The 22,105-nt window shown below is 42.2% G+C and overlaps 1 protein-coding gene across 3 annotated transcripts in view; it reads right to left on the minus strand.

Annotated features, from left to right (window-relative positions):
- Positions 1-555: 555 nt before the first annotated feature.
- The window catches only part of MOCOS (molybdenum cofactor sulfurase), a 49,920-nt gene continuing 28,370 nt past the window's right edge, over positions 556-22,105 (minus strand). For all 3 annotated transcript variants that reach the window (XM_081078292.1, XM_081078293.1, XM_081078294.1), the window contains 6 exons: positions 17,737-17,812; positions 15,139-15,263; positions 10,503-10,608; positions 7,919-8,057; positions 5,220-5,324; positions 556-3,555 (listed from right to left, as the gene is read on the minus strand). In XM_081078292.1, coding sequence (XP_080934418.1) covers positions 3,403-3,555; positions 5,220-5,324; positions 7,919-8,057; positions 10,503-10,608; positions 15,139-15,263; positions 17,737-17,812 — 704 coding nt within the window. In that variant the 3' untranslated portion in view covers positions 556-3,402. The remainder of the gene's footprint in view (positions 3,556-5,219; positions 5,325-7,918; positions 8,058-10,502; positions 10,609-15,138; positions 15,264-17,736; positions 17,813-22,105) is intronic.

Consider the following 22,105-nt stretch of genomic DNA (forward strand, 5'->3'; position numbering starts at 1 on the left):
AAATTTCATTTTTGTACCTAGTTTTAGTTTGTATTCTTTTCCTTAAAGATGATTTTTAACTTAGGCATAAGCTTCATGGCCACAAAACCTAGATCTACTGCTGAGAACAGCCAATTCAAAGCAGCATACTTAAAAAAAAAAAAATCTAAGAAAAACAGGACACCAAAAAAATGGTTGATGCAATGTTATGTTGAAAATTAATCTGACCAAAAAATGATTCAGGAACAAAATTTTAAAGGGCTCCCACATCAATAATGAAAAGTTTCTCAGAGCTAGTCCATAAAGGAAGCCAGACTGAGAAGTGCCCTGTTTGCCATCCTTTAGCATTTGCGGACCTAATCTGAACTAGTTTTCAGCCTCTTGAAGTAACAAAACCTGCACTTACCTGATGCTGCCACCAGGTGGCAGACGTGGCTTATTCAAGTATTTTGCAGCCCTGGGCAAAACACAAGACGTCTTGTTTAATTCTCAAATAATTTTATGAGGTACGTATTGTGGTCTTCCTCATTTTTCAGATGAGCCTTAGAGAGTTTAAATAACTTGCTCCTATAGGATGATGTGTGCCATGATTTTAATTGGCGGATTTGCAAGTTAATTCTCTCAGCCCAAGACAGGAATCGGGAAAAGGCAAGGCTAGGAAGTGTCTGCCAGCTTTCCTTCTGCTTCCAGTTTGTGTGCTGAACTCTCCCCAGACTACAAATGCAGGCATCGGAGTGCAGCATGTCTTTGAAACAGTCTGTGTCACACCTATTTATTAGTCTGTCTTTCCCCTCTTGGTGTCATCCCTGTGGTGAGATCTTTGAACACACATGCTGTTTCTTTCGTTTCCGTAGCGCAAGAACCTGATCAGCACGTATTGAATGGAAAGCAAATAAATGGACATCTTTAAACAGAAGGAAGGAAACACCACCTGCCCTTCCCCATCCCACAAGGCTGAGGAAGGAATGAGGGTGAGTCTCAATGAAAAGCAGTCAGCACCACCTCATGGGAGTCTTGGCACTTGCTCTAAGGCCTCTCCCCACGGATGCAACAACCGTGAAGGGAACACCCAGAAAGACATATTGATATTGCTTGGACCTGGGACTTGTAAAACTAAGACACACACACGCACACCACTTGACTTTCAGTGACTCTGAGATTTGGTGTTAGAATTAAATTCAAGGAACATGACATTGCCCTTGATTTTCATATTCTTTTAGATGCATTTGGACTAAACTTGAGGAGGATGAACCAAGGATGGGACACAGAATCATAAATACCCAAGAGTCTCAATATGAAACCACCTAATGGAATACGCAAAATACATTGTTAGCTGAAACCTCATATGAGAAATATTGAAATTAGATTTACAGACAATGTACATTTAAAACCAATCAATCAATTTCAAAAACAGGGCCAGCTTTAATAAAGACTATCGGGCAACAAATTTTATTGAACACCTATTACGTGCTAATACTGGGGATACTCTGGTAAGCCAAACAGGCACAGGACTTTACAATCTGGAAGAGACAGATCGATGTTAAATCAATAATGATAAGTGATTAACTAAATCATTGTGCTGAAAAGCAAAGTATTGGTAGTAAAATGTCTGAAATCAGTCCCCAAAGTATCGACTGCAAAAAGGGGCATGGGTGTGGACAAGAACAAAGTGAGTTGTCCTTCGTACGTGAAAATATGCCGATGACACAGGTGATCAAATTGTTATAGAACATGCTTTCTTACTTGGTTCCCATCATACTTAATGGGATGCAAATTTGGAAAATGCTGCAGCATGCCATCTGGGAACAGTTTCCTCCTGAATGAAACTGGCCTAAACGGGCCATCACCTGAGTGCATTGTTCTCCAGTTGATTTGATGAGGACAGGCCCATATACGTGATGCAGGGGTGCTGGGTCTTGGAAGAGGCCGAATTTTTAATAAACAGCTTGAAATAATAAAACTCCCACCTAACCTCATTTGCCTCCTCTTTCACCGACCTCAGGAACCACTGGGTCAGAGGCCACGTCTTATACTGAATTCTGCATGTCAAACGACAGTATGCGCCCAAGGTGCTAGCTCAGCAACCCTTGAGAAGAGAGGCACACCCCGTTTCCAATCTCACAGAGTGCTGGGAACCACAGAGTCCTACAAATAAGATAATGAAACAAATCAACTCCTGATCCCCAGAGCTCTGATTAGATCAGACATGGGGGCCTGAGCATGACGCACTAAACAACTGAGCAGCAAAAAGACACAGTGTCACTGGCCTTAGGAAGATGCTGTGGGGAGTGGTGAGCAGGGATTTGGGGAAAAGAAAGGATTGGATGGATGAACCATCCAGTGGAAGGTGCTGGAGGCTTGGCCAATGACCTGGGCTTCTCCTATGGGCTGCATGCTTCAGTAAGACTTGACCAAAGTCGATTTAGGGGTGTATGAGCTCATTCTGAGTTGCTCCAGATGACAGGGCAAGAGCCATGGCTGGAAACAAAGGGAGGCAGATTCAAGTTCAATACACGGAGTAACCTTGGAGCAATTCAATGGGATTGGGTAACTTCATTAGAGAATTTCCATCACTGGACGTATTGAACTGGAGACGGCAAGAGCGCCAGGCAGAGGTAGCACAGATGGGATCCCTCAATGTCCAAAGGTCCTCTCTACTGGGCGTTGGAAGCTCTTGGGTGGATGGACCCACACTGCCCGATAAACTTGTGAAGGGGACCACAACTGCTCAAATACCACCACCCTCAGTGAGTGTGACTTCAGGCTCATGAGCAGTCCTCAGGGCATCAACTCCAAGGGGGAGAGAAATGGTGGGCAAGGATAGGAGACAAAGGAAGAGGGCTGCTGGCCTGGGCCTTTGCTCAACGCATAAACATCCTGGTCGAACCTCTCTAAAGGAACATGGCTACAAGTCACACTCAGGGCAGCCTGAGCATAAACCCACCTCCTCCTTGCACATGCGGGGAGAGGGGCACATTTTCACTCCTTCCAGATCAGACTGCCTTCCTCTGTGCAAAGGGACTGAAAAGTACCTAAAGATTCTTTCTAAAAACAAAGTCAACAGTGTGGGGCAACAGCAAGACAAAATATCCCCAGTAAGCTTCATTAAAAACCTCATCTAATTAAAACGATCATACTTTCAAATACACATGGAAGCCTTGCCAGTCGTTGGTGCAGCATTCATGCTGAATTTGCCTCATGGGAAGCACAGGGGCCTCGGATCTGCCCTCCTGAGCGGGGCCAGTGCACGCGGGGAGAGTGAGGAGCTAGAGGAAGAAGGAAGCCGGCGAGAGCCTCCTCCAGCTCCCAGAGGAAAAGAACTCTCCTTGTTCAAAAGACCAAGTTCTGCTGAACCCCATGCCAATCTTAATGAGAGCAGAGATCGTTGTAAAAGAGAAGTTTTAATTTATGCTGAACAAAATCTTAGGAGATAACATCCTGATGTTTCTCGGAAGCAGGTAAGTCGTGGCCGCCTGCGTTTTCTTTCAACACAGGGAGCACCTGAGATCCTACAGATAGGAAACGTGGAGAAGATAAATCCAAAGACGCATGCATCAGGTACACGCCAAAGTTCACCTGGGAACAAAACGGCAACAACAGCAAGAAGCTAGATTATTTTAGCAGTGGAAACATTATGTACATAATAATGTTCGGCTAAAATTAAGTCAGCTCTTTCAAGACGTGTACTGGGATTTGATGTGTCCTGTCACTTAGTAGACTGTAGTGGGAAACAAGGAGAACCCTCACTTCAGACACCAAAGGTTTCCAAGGTTTCCTTTCCCGGCAGTCACCCACAGCTCTTTATCGCTGGACTCACTCCTTTTTCTCCTTCCTGTCTACCCTGAGTTTCACGCAGCAGGGCTTTCTTCCAGCTCTGGGCCTCTGCCCACGGCCAGGCTGATTTCCACTCTGTTCCCTGATGCCAAAGTCATTTGGTGACAATAACGGCACAACTCTGCATTTTCCTTGAGAACGTGTGGTGCCAGTTAAGTTCTCCAAATTCTCCAGAATAAAGATGGAAGGTCCACAGTGAAGAGGTGAATAAGACTACTCAAGGTTTGCCATCAATGCCAGCGAGCCAGTAAGAACCCGTGGCAGCATGTGACATGCTCCCTGGTCTGTTCATTCCCGTGATAACATCAGTTGGCCATCCCCATGTTCCAGGCTCCAGGCTAGGGGCTGAGGCCAAATGAATTCCTTAAGATTTGTGCACACGTGGGTGAAGAGTACGCAGGACCTCTCTGTGCTACCTTTGTAATTTTCTGTAAATCTAAAATGATTCCACAATTTAAAAAGATAAAAGATGTGTACACGTGAAAATTATAGCGATGCTGAGAAATACTACTTTGATGCACCGTAGTATTTGTGGCCACCCATCCCCTCTCCTTGCAACCTGCATGGGACAGGCTCAAGAACCCCATGGCCCCCGGTGACACAGCTTGCCTCAGCGGAGCAGGCAGACATGTTGGTACAAGTGCAACCCCTCATCTATCCAGTATTTGTAGGGAGGCTGGGTCAATGAAATACTGCAAAACACAACCCTGGTTTTGGAGAAACACAGGAAACTGATGAACACTCTACCATGAGTTAGCCTGCCCATTTATTATCGGAGCGAGATTAAATATTTGCACTATTTTAATAAATTTTCGAGAATTGTTCCATGCAGTCTAACTGCCTATTTGGCTTCCTGAAATTCTTTGCAAACAAGAAGTCCTAACAGAAAGTGCGAGCCTGGAAATATCTCTTCTTAAAGAATCAACCTGTTAGAAACTTAGCTTTATTGTTGTGGAATCTACAATAACATTGAGTCATTTTAACCTTCAAGGAGATGATTTACAAGCTTATTATAGTAAAATTTATTGAATCTTTCTATTCAGTTACTCTATTCACTATAAGGCATTTTACTCTTCATGAGATCTCTGCAGTGAAGAAAATAATGATTGCAACAATAGAATTACTTTACTTATTTACTTACTTCTCATTTATACTCCAAAGCTCTTCAACAAGATTTGTGAGCATCAAAAATACACGTAATAAGAGTCCCCATGAAAGTGAAGATATGGATGAAAAGGGAAATAAGATGGCACCACGGATGAAATCAGAACCTTAAGGGTAGCCCACCAGCCTTTGGATGTTCTCCCACTTCTAAAACTTACTCAGCACTATTCAGGATATAGTTCTGGGATACCTAACACACCAGCATCTTAAAATGGGGTGTCATATTTTGTATCCATTCCTACCTTTCTCTTTCGACTCTCAGAAAGCTTTTGGAAAACATCTTGGTTTCGTTGCCCAGTTTGCTGGTCGATGCAAATCATCTGGCATCTGTGACAAGGCCCTAAAACCTGGTGAGAAGGTAAAAGACAGTGTTGCCATGGGAAGTGACCAGAGCCTTCCATTCTGCAGGGAGGAATCCGGGTCCAGGAGGATTAACTGTAAAAGGCCCACCCCCAGCCAATTTCAGACTAATACGGAAATGCTCAATACTATAACTACAAGGAGCCAGAAAGTGGCACCTCGTCACAGTGCCACTCGGGAATCATCTGTATTTGTTTACCAGCTGAAAGACGGCTACTGCGGGGCTTTACAGAGAAAGAAAAGAGTGGCTGTGAATGTCAGATGGTTATTGGGGAACACTGAGGATCCTCCCAGGAAAAGAACTGATTGGAGGACAAACTGGGAGGATATAAAGAGTCACAGACCTGGCACTGAGCCTCTGTGAGAAAGTCACCAGAAAGAACCTTGATGTGTCCACGTCCTTTGACCCAGCAATTTCACTACTAGGGAATCAACCCAAGAAAGAATCAGAAGTACAAACACAGATTCACATACAAGGATAATTCTCACATTATTTATAATAAGGAATTAACCCAAGAAAGAATCAGAAGTACAAACACAGATTCACATACAAGGATAATTTTCACATTATTTATAATAAGGAAAATCTGAAACATCAAACAGAGAATAGTGAAACCAACCACATTACATCGGTATGATATATAACACGCAGGTTTTAAAGTCACTCTATAAAGGGCTTTAAATAAAATGGGAAATATTTTTATTTTTATAACTGAAATAAGCAGGAAACAAAATTACATGTGTATTCTCGTGTGTGTGTGTGTGTGTGTGTGTGTGTGTGTGTGTGTGTGTGTGTGTGTACGTACCAGGGGTGCCAAAAAAATGTATACACATGACTTATATTCATCTTGTGTTATCGAGTATTACAATTTTAATAGTTTTTTTCCTTTCTTAGAATGAGTATACATTTTTTGGCACCCTCTGTGTATATACACACACCACATAAAACACTGTACACAGCTTCTTAACAGGGTCATACTTCTATTCTGGATGGTCTGCCATGGGCCTGAATTACTTTAAGAGGGGAACAACCCCTTGTAAATGTTAACATAAAAAAAGAAAGAATGCAGCTTAGCAGTGACAAGATGCTTTTTTTTACTGCACCAGGAAAAGGCACCAGATTTTCTCCTAACCATCTTCTCTGCTCACTTGTGAGCAAACACAAAGAGAGCACTGAATTTAGAAACACTCAGTGACATCTAGATGTGTCGTGGTCTCTGCCTGTCACTCGCATTCTTCCTGGTGGGCATTAAGCCAGTGGAAATATCACCTCGTGTCAAGATTCCAGGCCCCAGGAGCAGCTGGCATGCCGTAAAGGAGCTCTGCCTGCTACTCGCCTAGGGACACTCTGCAGACTCGTGACCTCTCCAGGCTTTATTTTCCCATCCAGCTCCTTCGCTGGATTTGGTAAGACGTCCAGGTACTATTTCTGAGAACCCAAGCCCAGACTCAGCACTCAGCATGCTGAAAAGTGGAAACGATCGTTACAATACATGAGGATCTCCAAGACAGTCAGTTTATACAACTGGCTCCTAACACTTATTGTCAAAGTAATTTTGTGCCCCACTGAAGAATGGGGCATATTCTGTGTAGGCGACCCATCCCTCCGTCCCTAGCTATTCCTTATCTTTCCTGTCCGTTCACTCCCTCAACAGTTCTCGAGCAGGACGCTGGGCCTGAACTGTTCAAGCCCTAGAGGTACAGCGGGGAGCGACACAGACTGGTCCCCATCCTTGTATGTGCTGAAGGAACAAGCAGGCGCTATGCAGAGCCTGACCACGTGGTGGGTCAGGAGTATCCTTTCCAAGGAGGTAGCATGTGAACTAAGACCCTGAAGTCGTTGTGGAAAGAATGTGCCAGGCAAAAGGGACAGCAAGGGCAAAGGCGCTGAGGCAGGAAGTTTGGCTTGTTTAGGGAATGGAGAGAAGGTTGATGTGACAGGCGAGAGGAAGCGACGATGAGCTCAGAGAGGTGAGAGTTCTGAGAGGCAGGTGACTCAGGAGAGGCTGGCAGGGTCAGGTCCGGGCGATGGTTGGGGGAGGCCATATCTGCCAAAGCCTGGGGAGAGACGGCATCCAGGCGGCTTTGACTGACTGCCAGCTCCTCCCCAGCTAGTAGCAAGACAAAAGTCAGAGCGTGGGGAGAAGGTGCAGCAGCCTTGGGCACTGAAGTCATCCTAGGCACGTACGAGGCATCTGAACCATCTTCCACAAGCTCCAGACAGCGGAAAAGTCTACTGGCTTCAGCCGGATGAACTCATAGACACAAGCATTCCCAGAACACAGAGTTTAAGCCTAGACATAGTGACAAGGTGGAGGCAGCACTGAGCGCTTGATCACCCAGACAGGGCACGGTCTCTCTTCCTCACAGGAAACTGACTGCTGCCACCCTCGCGGGGAATAAGGGATGAATCATTCCAACGGGCATCCCAGAATGCAGACATCACATACCCTCCTGCTGAGGTTGAGGGAAAGAGTCAAAGACCAGGAAGGATTCCCACCTACCACCATGCTGGCCTCGTTTGAGGTCCGTCTCCTCTGGCAACCTTTGGGGATGAATAACAGAACTTAGCAGAACTCACCTGGAAACGCAAGGAACCCACTGAAATCTCATCCCATTTCTCTTCTTCAAAAGCACTCGTTCCATTGGTAATAATATTGGCACGGAAACGTGAGATGAGATCTTTCATGGGGAGCACTTCTTCCTTCCCGTTCTCATCACTGTTGAAGACATACCACAAAGGGAAGGGGTGGGGATTGTACTGCTTCTACCATTTGGTCAGTGTTTCTACCATTTGATGCTTGACTTCATCTCCTGTATTCTGGCCTGAGGCCTGGACGAGCAGAACAAGCTCTTACCATAAGTTCAGGACCAAATGGCACCTGTTAGACCTCAGTGGTCTTCCCTGGGATATGATTCCATGTCCATGGAGAGGCCCATAAGGGGCAATGCGATGGAGGAGTACTTTTTAGTTTCCGAGACGAAGAATTTTGGAAATCCGGTGAACAGAGGTTGAGTGAATGAACTTCTGATAAAATACCAATGCGATAGGTGAGTCAGGACAAGGCATTTAAAGAGTGTCAAAAAGGTTAATTACCGAGGACCGAAAAAGTATCAAGAGCTGACACCCTTTTTGGATATTAAAACATCATAAAGCAATATACACGTAGAGTATATGTGGGGAAGGGGTTGATATTTATTTCCTAACTTCCATCCTGTCTAAACAGCATATACTATTTTTGTAATTCGTGTTTAAAATTTTTGTCTACTGCCATGAGGTCTTGTAAAATGGCTCTCTGCACCTCCATGCACCCCCTCCCTCAAGGGAAAAAAAAGCACTGAAAAAGCATCTGAACACTTCAACAAAAGAACACACTCTATGATCTCATCGTATTGAGCTCAAGAACAGGTGAAAGAAGTCAGAACAGTGTGACTTTCAGTGGGGCTGACAGGGGCGGGGGGTAGAGTGAGGTTTCTGGGGCACTGGAAATGTCCTCTCCTGCTAGGGGTGGTGGTTACATGGATAGATACATCTGTCAAAGTTCAGTGAGCTGTGGACTTGAGATTTTTGCACTTCGTTGTACTTCAATAAACATTTTTAAAAATTATTTTCAGTGGAGGGGGAAATCCTTGAGTATGACTGGAATTTTCCCTGGAGACAGAACTGAAAGGCTCTGGGACAGGAGAAGGGGTCCATGCTGTCTTCCAGTTCCCTTCCTCAAAGTGAATGGGGTGAGAAAAGCCAGGAGCAGGATGACGAAGCCTAGCTCGGCCACTCGGTTCTGCTCCTATAATCTATGAGGACTGCAGTGTCCTCATCAGAAACGAGGAGGGGAGCGCTTCCCAGTCCTAAAATGCTGTGATTGTGGATTTACCCTCTGGGTGAAAAACCCTCCCGCTGTGCTTTGTAAATGGGAAAGTTTTATGTCCAAAGGCTTTTGTGGTCAGCACGTACATGATAGCAGCCATCACACTGGAGAATAGAACATGGAGATACAAAAGCCAGGAGCCCTGGGGTCTGTCGCCATGTGATCGCCAGGGGACTATTCCTCTCACCTTTGCCCCGATCCTGCCTACCCGCTTGTCAGCCTTGCACTAAACCAACTGGTAGGAAACGTGGTCCCTCTTGGTAGGACCCAAGGTTGCATCAAGCTTGTCCCCACCTCCTGTTTTTCCACACCAAGAATCCTAGAAAACCACAGACCTGCTTTCTCCAGGGCTCTGAGTACCTGAAGAGGAGGGTCACGCAGTGCTGGGAAAACTCAGAGAACACCCAGAGACCAGGCAGCTGTGTCACACGTCTGCTCCCAAGGAGGGGAAGCTGGGCCACGGCCAGGGAATGTGGTTGTATGTTTTTGCCAAAGACTGTAAACAGGTATCACTGCAAACAGCCTACCTTTGTCATGTTTATTAAGCTATATTTGGGCATATTTGCTAATGTGCACACACATACACAGGACCCTGTGGCACGTGACAGTCACCGGATCCCGTGTGCTGACAGAGTGTACACACCCCTCCTTGGCCTGTGGACGAGGAATGAGCAGTTCAGCTCTCACATAACAGTGGAGGGTTTTTTGCCCTAATTCTCTGATTATCTTGGGATTTCAATTTCCTCTAAAGTACAGTGAGGGAGATTGGACCAACCAAAACCCCTTCTAGAGCTGCCCTATTTCTAATCCTGTCAGGGCAGGCAGTGGTGCTAGTTCTGCCTGATGATGCAAACAAATGATAACCACAGTTCCAACTTTAAAAGCTTTCCTCACCACTCTTCTTTTCATTCAAAATGACTGTGGAAGTAGAGCATGGCTCCTAGGGGACAGGGCACAGTGGGAGGGTGGGCAATGAAATTGGGTCAAGTTGATAGCAATTCCATGAAAGTAAATGTTAAGAAATGGAATGATTAAAAAAATGAGAGCTGGGGTTATCCACTAAGCATCTTGAGGATATCAAGAAAGACACTGGAGGATAAAAGAGAACCCTCAAAAAGATTAATGGGAACTTGCCTAAAGGGCTTTGTGACTTCTCCGGGCCTCAGTCTCTCAATGAAGGGTGTCTGGACACCGTAACTCGGATCTTTTCTCCCCAGGTAGGTGCCAGGCTCACTTGCAAGGGAAAGTGGTTACACCTGTGTGCTGTTCCGTGGGTAAATAGTAAAGGGCTCTTACCTCGCATTTAATTGCTGCTGAAGTTCCAAAACACTGGATCTGTTTATCAGCAGATACTGGGCCTCGTTTACCAGAGAAAGGGTGGCCGTTGTATCATCAGATTGACCTAAAAGTGATGGGAGTATTTAAAATAAGAGTTTCTAGATATAGACACAACCTAAGCGTTCATTGATGGATGAAAGGATAAAGAAGATGTGTTACATATATATACCGTGAAATATTACTCAGCCATGAAAAAGAAGGAAATCTTGCCATTTGTGGCAACATGGATGGCACTTGCGAGCATTATGTTAAGTGAAACAAGTCAGATAAAGGCAAATACCATATGATCTCACTTATATGTGGAATTTAAGAAACAAAGACAATCTCATTGATAACAGAGAACAGATTGGTGGCTGCCAGAGGCAAGGGGTGGGGGATGGAAAAATGGATAAATGGGTCCAAAAAGTACAATCTTCCAGTTACAAAATAAATAAGTCATAGGGATGTAATGTACAGCATGGTGACTATAGTTAATAATACTATCTCGCATATTTGAAAGTTGCTAGAAAAGTACATTTTTAAAGTTCTTACTACAAGAAAACGTTTTGTAATGGTGTGTGGTGATGGATGTTAACTAGATTTATTGTGGTGATCATTTCATAATACATGCAAATATCAAATCATTATGTTGTCCATCTGAAACTAATATAATGCTATATGTCAATTACACCTCAATAAACAACTTTCAATAATAGTAGAATTGTTTAATTAATAAAATAAGAGTTGCTTTCTTGGAAAGCAAATGAATCATGTTCTGTTGACTTACATTTTTAAATAGGAGACTATTTCCACAGGGGGGGAAAAAATGGTATCCTGGAAATAACAAAAATGTTCTAAGCCTGACTCAAACCTTTCAAAAACAGAAAGAAAATGAGCTCCTAGAATATTCTGTTAATAATCTGGTGGAGGGCGGGGAGAGACGGGAAATGCTGAAACGAAATTGCTCCAGCAAAGAAAATTTGGAGGCAACATTTAGAAGAGGAGCCATGGGACGGGGGGGTGGGGCCGGGGAGCCCTTCTCCAAGATGGCTGGGAAGGGGGCCACAAGCCCAGGAAGGTCTTCTGAATCTAGTTAGGGAATAGCTGGTTTGAGCCCTTGGGCAAGTGTGAGATACTGACTTTAGAAATAAGTAAGTTTTAAAACTACTGAAAGAAAAAAGAATGAAAGAAAATATCAAATGTAGCCAGACTGCTGGCGGCCTATCACCCAGTTTCTATCTCCCACGTGTCGGGCAGGCCTCGCTGTCTCACGTAAGATGTTGATAAAAAGGGTTGGCTGGGCCAAAGCCTAGTAAGCTGTCTCCAAACCATGTCTGCGGACCCCAGAACACACAAGAAAGGACACTTTTAAGAGAATCACTTTCCAGACGCTCTCCTTCCAAATGTCCTCATTGCTAAAATGGAGCAGGAGGGTGTGCAATCTCGTCCCACAAAAGGTCCGTCTCCCACTGCACAGAGAAAAGGCCACACCTCTCCTTTGGCACAGTGGGGGCTAAAATCTCCAGGGTGGAAAACAAAAGCGCCATTCAAAACCCTGGGGTCTGCACTGAGAAAATAAGTCTCTAAGGCTGGGGGTGAATGATTCTTCTGTAGGTCAGATGGGTACCAGTTCTTGGCTCTCCACAAAACTGCCATGCCTAAATTAAGTTGTCAAGTGACAGATAATTAAAGTCATCTTAATGTTATAGCCCTGTGTCTCAGAAGAAAGGTTTGAGTGACAGTGTGTTAACCAAATTCCTTTCATCACCAGCCCTTTATTGACTGAAATAAGGTTTTTCAGAAGAGAACCAACTTAGCACCAGCTATTCTGCTCATAGGTGACAATTATTCATGAATATGGGAATTAATGGCGGGGACCCTAGCCATCTCATTAAAAGATTCATTTTCAACAATGTTTTCTCTTTATGTTTAATAACACTCTTTTAAAACTTATAATATACTTTTGTTATTTTGATCAACTGAGTACTATTAAAAATTACGATAAGAACTCAACCTAGAAGAAATGTCCTAACACATAGACTCTTACGATCACAGTCAACTTTAAAAATGTTTATACATTTGAATTTATATACAATTTTAGTTTCAGATAAATATAATATGGTGATCAAGGAAAGATTTCCAAGCATCAACCACATAACACTAAGATAAAATTCTGTCAAGAATGTAGAATGGAAATACAAGTTGAAGAAGGAATAGGAAAAAAAATTAAATTTCTGACCATTAATAGAAATGTAAATGAACAAATGAAAATATATTTGTTCATACATTTTTAATGAATATTCATGGGAATCAAATTGCTATGGTATTGAGATTCCACTGGCTAATGTTTAAAAGGGCGATGTAGGAGTTTTGATTTAAAATGACTATATTTACAACATGCTGGAAATCTCATCCTTTGCAACTATTTAAACTATTTTTAAAAATTTATATGACAATATAAAAATGTATGAGGAGGTACTCTAGCGCTAAAAAAAATTCTTCTAAAGTATACCAACACAAAAATATTCAAAGACCAGCAGACACCTCTCCTCCAAAAATGGCATCCTTGAAGTGCTAATATTCACAAGCTGACACTCCCTTGTCCTGTATCGTGCCCACTTTTGCCTCCACCAGGCGCTCAAATCCCACTAGAACTCTCACAGCCATTCCTGCCTGGCCCCTTTGCTTCCCTCCTTACCTCTCTGATGCGGCCTCCACACCACGCCAGAGTGTCTTTCTAACACAAGCCGTGTCATGAAGCTCCCCAGCTTAGAATTCTGCAATCAATCCCCCCAACCACAAAACAGTACGGACGTACTGACTCCTCAGCAGCACATTTATCTCTTCTCACCAGCTCTGCCCCATCACGCCCCCACCCACATCCAACCCTCCTAAACCCTTCTCTGAGCCCATGAAATGCCAAGCCCTGCCGTGTTGCTCCCAAGTAACCTTCTCACCTCTCTCTGCCTGGAAAACTCCTACTCTCCTGTTAAGATGAAGCTCCAAACTCACATAGTGACTCAAATTCTTTAACATCTCATGACATGAAAAATTGTCAAAACTTGTAAAAGGCTAAGCAGATTACATCCTTTGACTCTTTGTTCCCTGGAGCCCTCCATGACTCATTCCAGGTGTAGAGAATGCCTCCCCCACACCCATGCCCTTTCCACAGACCTTTACTACATCCCTGATGTTGTAGTTTCACTGTATGCTGGAGAGTCATTGCCTCTAAACTGAGATGCTGAAGAACCATGACCATTGCTCGACACTCTCAGCCAGCCTCCTGAGGACCCAGCTGTGCCCCAGGTAGACAGAAGGTGCTGTGAATGATCGGAACTTATTTGATCACATCATTTATAAGGGTAGCACAGGGCCTGATGAATCCCACTCCTTGTGTGTCTCTACTCATGGAAAAGCCCATGTCTCTCTCCCCTTTAATCATGTCTCTGAGCTTATCCATGCCCAAACATCACCAGCTCACCCTCTCAATAAAATGAGTATAAGTTTATTCCCCTTTCCATCACACAGTGACTCAAATTCTTTAACATCTCATGACATGAAAAATTGTTAAACCTTGTAAAAGTCTAAGTAGATTACATCCTTTGACTCCTCTCTCTATCATACGTAGATATGATAGAACCTCCACAGGTTGACTTGCGCAGGTCCCAAGACCCCGTAACTGGTCCTGGTATGGTCGGAAAGCTATTTGGATTTACAAGCCAGTCCCTCTTGAGAGGTAATCACTAAGCCATGTCATCCCTGCACAAACCAGCAACGTAGCAATGATCTGTGCCTTCCTTCATCTAGTAGTCACTGAGCAACTGCTATGTGCCAGGTGCTGTTCTAAGCACGGGGGACGCAGCACAGACAAAGCAGACAAAAATCCCTGCCCTCTCAGAGCTTATGATCTAGCAGTGGGAAGTGAGGGCATACGCAGAATAACTGAGTAAGATGCATGACCTGTAGACTGTGAGAAGTGCCTCAGAGAAAAGGAAACAGGGAAGGGAGCTGGGCAGGTTAGGTAGGGGCTCTGGTTTAAAGGAGGCCATCAGGCAAAGCTTCCCTGAGAAGACGGCATTAGAGCAGCACATAAAGGATCTCTCCTTCCCCTATAGCACTGTGCACTTACAAAGTACTTTGTTCTCTGCTGTCGCACTTCATCCTAGTAACAGCTTATGGCAGGAAAATTATCAAAACTTTTTAAAGTCTAAGTAGTTGAGGTCTACAGGAGTTGAGGCATCATGAGGCTTGAGGATTTGCCAAGGTCTCACAACCATTTGGAGATACAGCCAAGACTAGAAACCGAGGACATAGCAAGCTACCAATGATTTTATTTAACAAAACAAAATTGTGCTTCTAAACCTACAGGATTGAGGCATGCAGAGGCGAAGCAGCTGGCTGGAAGCCCATCTCAGCCTCTCAGGGTTCTCCTGGGGACCACTCATGGGTCCTGCTGACCTAGGACCACCGAGGCACCTTTCTGCCGAAGGCTGACCACCCCCACTTTCTGTACATGAGCAAGCTGCCCAGTAACTCCACTTCATGGGCTGATTGCGATGTATGAAAAGGTAGGCCCGAGTTCTTGTCCCCTAAGAACCAATCTGAAATATGATACCTTTGCTGTGTTTCTTCTTCGCATTTCTTTGAAAGTTTGAACTTTGTCTGATCAAATGACATGGACGGCCCAAAAGCTTTGACAACCAGCTTGAAATTTTTTCTCCACAGTCATAAGTATTTACCCTGACCAAAAAAAAAAAAAAAAAAAGAGAAGAGAATGGTGAATGCAACATAGTATTTCTTTAAGTAATGATTTAAATGGCAGAAAATTAGATATATGACATGATATATGATATATGACATAAGTAATATAATATAATGTGGCCCTACAACGGAAAGTAGCCTAAAAGTGACAGGTATGCTTAGGAAACTGCAGGGATATTTCCAAGGCACGGAAGACCTGAGACCTGGGGCTTGTGCAAAGCTTTCTGATCAGATTTTAAAACTTTAGTAGAAGTTCCTCTTGAAAGACCTTGCTTATGTTAATTATAGCCACTAAGAACTACAAACCTTGGAATTATAGACTTTCCAGAGCATTATCTTGCTTTCAGAAGCCCTTGAACCCAGACCCGTTTTGGTTTTTCAAGATGGAACCTGACTGTAATATTTTCTTTCTCAGCCAGACCACATGGACTGATGTATTTGGTTTGTGGAAAGAACACTATGTCTATAAATTCCCAATATAAGTACATTTATTGATCTGGTTTTTTAAAAAAAACCCTGCAATCTTCTCGAATTTTTAAACAGAATTTTAAATTTATAAAAATTTTTAATCTGCACATCACCAGAATTTATAATGCAAAATTGTTAACATCTTACACTGGGATTATAAAATAGATATGATTCAAAATCTACCTGATCCTTAATTTTTACCAGGAAAAATAGTTGCCTTTCTTTGCTGGAAATGGAACAGAAGAAGGAAACCTCACTTTGTAGCACATTCTCTATGGTGCTCTGAGAGAGACTGCACCAAATTCCATTTTCATATTAGTATTCACGGTTCCGAGCATAAGAAACCTAACCTCTAGCTATCTGAAAAGCTTTATTAACAAGAATATGGGATCTCTCTCAAAGGAAGCTAAATGGAATGTACAACCAGGGACAAGCCTGATAAGTCATTGCAGGCATTCCTAAATGGCCATCTTTCTCTTTATGAGAAGGTGTGCAATAGTGACATGCAACAATGTTTACCTAAAATCCAATGCCCTAATTTGATGCGCTGCAATGAATGCTTATCGGCACAAGGACAGACAAAAGGACGCAGAGTGCGCTCAACTCTCAGCCTCCTGGAGGACCCAGTGAGCACGATGCTCCGTTATGATGGAGGGTGTAGCCCTCCATCACCCCCGAGAGACCCAGGGGCCCTAACAACTTGAGCCCAATATACATGTAGCTTTAGTATCTAACATAGCATTTCTAACATATCATTTCAGGACTGACATGATAGTACGAGGCAGTGCAGAAAAACATGTAATCTGATTCCATGCTATGCAGTACCACCATCTACTGAGCACAAATCTACCCGCTATAATAAGCTTATTGTGTTAACTAATAGGCAATTAGCATTTTCAGAGCCTTTTACTGTCTATAAATCCTTACTGAACTGTTACTAGTTAACTATTTTAGTATTTAGGGGGTCAATTGGTTGGGGTATTAGATGGGCTGGTTCCCACAATGAGAAAATTTGCATTCCACATGGTTTTGGGTCCAGGATAGGTTTAGATAAAAAGGGATACAGGCATTTGATATACTCAATAAATAGATTGATAAACATTCACAATCAAGAAATAAAATAGAAATGCTATGACATTCAACCTCACTTTCTACGTTTCCTAGAATTTTACAGGTAATGCATCATAGAATTTATCAATAACCTACAACTCTATGGAATATAATTTATGAGTTATCACCCGAAAATTATACAACCTGAAAGACATCAAGACACCCCCTTCACCCTCAGCCTCCACATCCAATCCATCAGCGAGTTCACATGTTCAAGCCTCCCTCTACTCTCCTCTGTGTTACTCACACAGGTGCTCATTTGCTCATCCCACTTGTACCCTGATCCCCTTCCAACTATGTTACACCCAGGAGCCAGTCTTCAAAATGTGAATCAAGTCCATTTCCTCACCCCTCCACTGTGGCCACCCCACCTGAGCTCCACAGGCCTTCTCCAAACTGTTCCCCACTTCACGCCAGCCCCTCCGCACCACAGCGTGCCAGGCTCTGCAGGGAGCAAGGCATACGGAGTCCTGCTCTCTCAAGTCTGCGTTCTAGCATTCTAGCCGGAGAGACTCAAGATAAAGGTCGGGGGAACAATAAATGGGAAGGAGAAGAATCTAACAAGGCAAGCACAGAGGGCGGGGCTGATATCTGTGAGAGGTCAGGTGACCGCTCTGAGAAGGGGGCTTTTCAGCAGAGACCCAACAGAAGTGAGACTGACAGAGGTGAAGGAGCGAGCCCTGTACAGGTATAAATAGGGGAACAGCATTCCAAGCAGAGGGAACAGTGAGTGCACAGTCTTGAGGAGGGAGTGTGCAAGAACAGCAAGGTGCCAGTGGAGCAAGCAGCAGACTGGATGGGGAGCAGAGGACTCTGCCCTCTCGGCGTCACCCTGCAGATGCACCCGAGATTTGCACCTGCTGCCCAGTCTTACCTGTCTGCACAGACCTTGCTTTGGCAAATCGGAGCCTGCTCACCATTTTCAAGAGGCACCTCTATTGGGTCCATCCCTGATGAGCAAAGGTTAGAGACAAATTTATCATCATGCAAAAATAACAACTATGTAAGTAAAAATCCATTATCATGAAATATGTAAGAACTGTAATGACCCGGGAAAGTGGTTGAATCAAGTAAGTGGCTTGGTCTTGGAAATCAGTTTGTTACACAGAGATTCTTTTCAGCATGATCAGTACAACAGTGTGTGTGCACTGAGCAGCTTTCTTGTGGGAGACCCTGCACTGGGGCAGTTACATCCATCATCCCTGGAACACTATAAATTCTTTTGAAGGTTTTATCAACCTCTGGATGACTCCACATTCCAAGGTCATTGTTCTCCAAGGTACCTAAACTACTTTAGAAATAGACAGGCAGGTACTGTGTTTCCCCGAAAATAAGACCTAGCCGGACAATCAGCTCTAATGCATCTTTTGGAGCAAAAATTAATATAAGACCCAGTAATAATATAATATATTATATTATATTATAATATAATATAATATAATATAATTATATTATATTATATATATTATATTATATTATATATATTATATTATATTATATATATTATATTATATTATATATATTATATTATATTATATATATTATATTATATTATATTATATATATTATATATTATATTATATTATATATCATATTATATTATATCATATTATATTATACTATATCATATTATATATGTCATATTATATTATATCATATTATATATCATATCATATATCATGTATTATATTATTATTATATTATATTATATTATATCATATTATATTATACCCAGTCCTATATTATAGTAAAATAAGATGGGTCTTATATTAATTTTTGTTCCAAAAGACGCTTTAGAGCTGATTGTCTGGCTAGGTCTTATTTTCAGGGAAACACGGTAAGAAGGCTCATTCTATAAAGGTATCAGCATAGCATCAATACTCATTAGCCTCTAGGAGTCAGCATCAAATTCGATTTCTGCACCAATCATCATTATCTCCAAAAGTGGGGTTGGGAAGCTACTCTATTATTATTATTATTATTATTATTATTATTATTATTATACATACATCACACATATAAAGGAATATATAACATATGCATGTAACAGTTTAAAAATAATAATTAACACCCATGTACTTACGACTCAGCTAAAGTGGCATTCATCCTTTAAAGAAAATTAGAGTGAAATATGTGGATGAAACTAAAAGAAACTGAGCCAATGCCACTAAGGAATGAAAGATCTTTCATAAAGACTGGAACTGCTGAGGCCTTCTGCTACTCAGCGTCCTTCTCCTCCTTCATGAGTCACTCAAAGTGTAGGGAAAGGCCATGCAGCGAAGACACCTGGGTAGCATTTGTGGCGGCCCCTACTCTGTAGCGAAAAGAAACAGGACCTCTTCCTGTGTGGTCCACCTGTGTCCCCCAGCCCCCTCCAAGTTGATGCGAGTCACGCTGCCTGGCAGCAGGACCCAGCCTGTCCCTCAGTTATGTACATCTGCATTCCCGCTCATCCCGGGCCTGCTTCACCACGCACAGCAAACTGGTACGTGCCCTCGTACTCACAAGCTTCTGATCATGCCAGCTGCCCGGGCGTATGCCCCACACAACGGGCTCTTCACCACCACAAAGACAGAGCAGTGACAATCTGTGTGTAACAGATATTCCATGAACTGTGTCCCGGGCTTGTCCGCATCTTATACAAGCACAGCCAGTTCCACACTCCTGTCCCTACGTGGGGAAGGCCAGAAGAGAAATCAATCCAGAATGCTCCAGAAGGTTGGAGAAGGAAGGTGCCATGCTGAGTGATTACAGATGCTGCCATGTCAAAAGGGTGTGCACGCACCCACAGGGGAGAGAAGTAAAGTGAGCTTGGAACATTGGTCATGAGGAAGTAACCACAGCCAGGGGGACAGCATGGAGAAAAGTGCCAGGGTACAAATGCACACTTGGGCAGCCAGCAGGGGGCCTGTGCTCAGCCTCCTTCTACCCTCACCTGAGACTCTGCAGAAATCATTCTGCATTAAGTCACATAAAATCATCAATATGGCCCTCAGATGCCTTATAAATGTTATCACAGGCCTCTTGTTAAGTCAACAAAATCTGGGGTCCCTACATGCATTGAATGCAAGGGGCCCCCAACAAAGCACATGGCGACTGAATTCATTCTATATGTACTGCCCCGTGCTAAGCTCAGAAATACAGAGAAATAAAAGAGCCTAACCTCTGGACTCAAGATGCCTAAAATCTCTGAACGTGACAAGTCCCACACACAAAACCATATTCTAATGCTTTGTTTTATTGTTTATTATTCAGTATAATGCTGTTTTATTGTTTATTTCGTTTGTCCTGTCTTACGTTGCCAAAGGATACTCTAACACCACCCGTAATGCTTGAAGCCCCTATAAGTGAGCAGAATATCTGATCCATGTGGAAGACACCACACCACCTCAAAAAGTGCTGTTAATTTAGAGTAGAAGATATATGAGTATTTTCTCTCTCTTCCTTTCCTTATATTCTGGAATAAACCCTACTTAGTCATGATATATATTTGTATGCTTGGAGTAATCCACTCAACTCTTTTTGGATGTTAATATCCTGGGTGCCTGAACTTGAACAAGAAAAGTATAATAAAAGAAGGTGACATATCAATCTCACTAATCAAAATAGTTACAAAGCTAGTATCGAAATATCAGCAAACCAAGTGTATCAAAAAATCATTGCCCAGTAGTGTTCCCTTCCCCCAGGAGTGCAAGGATTGCTCAGTCCTAGACAATATACTGATATAAGACACCACACAAATAGAAGAAAAATATGATAACCAACAGATGCAGAAAAAGCATTCAATAAGAATTGACTATTAGTCATAAAACTTCTGGCTAAATAAGAACTACTTTAGCCTGATAAATCAATCACATACCTACAGTAAACATCATTCTTATTTTTGAGACATCAGAAACATTCAATTCAAAGCAGTACTAAAAAAGGATATCTTCCATCACAGCTCCAAGATTATATAAGAAGGCCTAGCCAAAAAAGTAAGAAAAAGAAAAAAGAAATAAAAATTACAAAGGAAGATAAACTATCACTGTTAGAGGATGACACGCCTATTTACATAGAACATGCAAGAAAATCTTCAGACTAACTAATAAAACCAACAGGAACTCAGAAGTACTGTGTATAACATTGATATACAAAAATCAGTACTGTTACTATATGGTATTAATAACCAATTAAAAATTTAATAGAAAAAAATAGTATTCAATACGCTCCCATAAGCTATTATATAACCAAAAAAATGTGAAAAATTTTCTGGAAAATATTATTAAAATTTTAGAGTAATTAAAGAAGTCTTAAACAAAGAGAGATACTATTTACATATAAAAGACTCAATATTACATGACATAAATTCTCCTGAAATGAACATATGACATTACAATCAAAATATCATTACAAATATATAATTGCAGAATATGTGATTTTGCAATCAAAATATCAATGGGACACACCAATGAAAATACAGCGATTGTCTAAATGGATAAAAAAACAGCATCAGCCAACTATAGGCTGGATACAAGCCACTCACTTCGAATATAATGATATAGGCAGATTAAAAGTAAAATGGAGCTGTGGAGAAGATGAAAAGACAACACATAAAATGGGAGAATATTTGAAAATCATAGATCTGAACAGGGATTTGTATCAGGATTATATGCATAAAGAACTCCCACAACTCAATAATTCAAAAATAAATAAGTAAAGAACTTGAATAGATGTTTTTCTGAAGAAGATATACAAATGGCCAATAAACACATGAAAAGATAGTCAACATCATTATAGTTAGGGAAATGCAAATCAAAGCTACTTGAGGTACCACTCACACACCCACCAGGATGACTATTAAAAAACAATGACAGAAAATAACAAGTGTTGAAGAGGGTGTGGAGAAATTGGAACCTTCATACATTGCAGCTGGGAATGTAATGTTGATGCAGCCACTTTGGAAATGTTAAAAATAGAGTTCCCACCTGACCTGGCAACTCCACTCCTAGGTACATTTTGCATGTATAATGTGCACCCACATTTTTGGCCCAAACTTCCAGGAAAAAAAATCTTTTGTTTTAATTTTTTAATGCAAATTTTTACTTGTTTACATTTAGGTACTTGTTTTTTGTATTATAAAGGAATTTTAGCATTTATTTTTTAACATATTATGGTACAAGAAATTTTATGCAACAAATAATCACAAAACACAAGAACAGATACAAAGTACAAGAAATTTTATGTACTGGTAACTAATTTAA

This window comes from Rhinolophus hipposideros (genome assembly GCF_964194185.1).
Source record: "Rhinolophus hipposideros genome assembly, chromosome: 17".
Lineage (NCBI taxonomy): Eukaryota > Metazoa > Chordata > Mammalia > Chiroptera > Rhinolophidae > Rhinolophus > Rhinolophus hipposideros.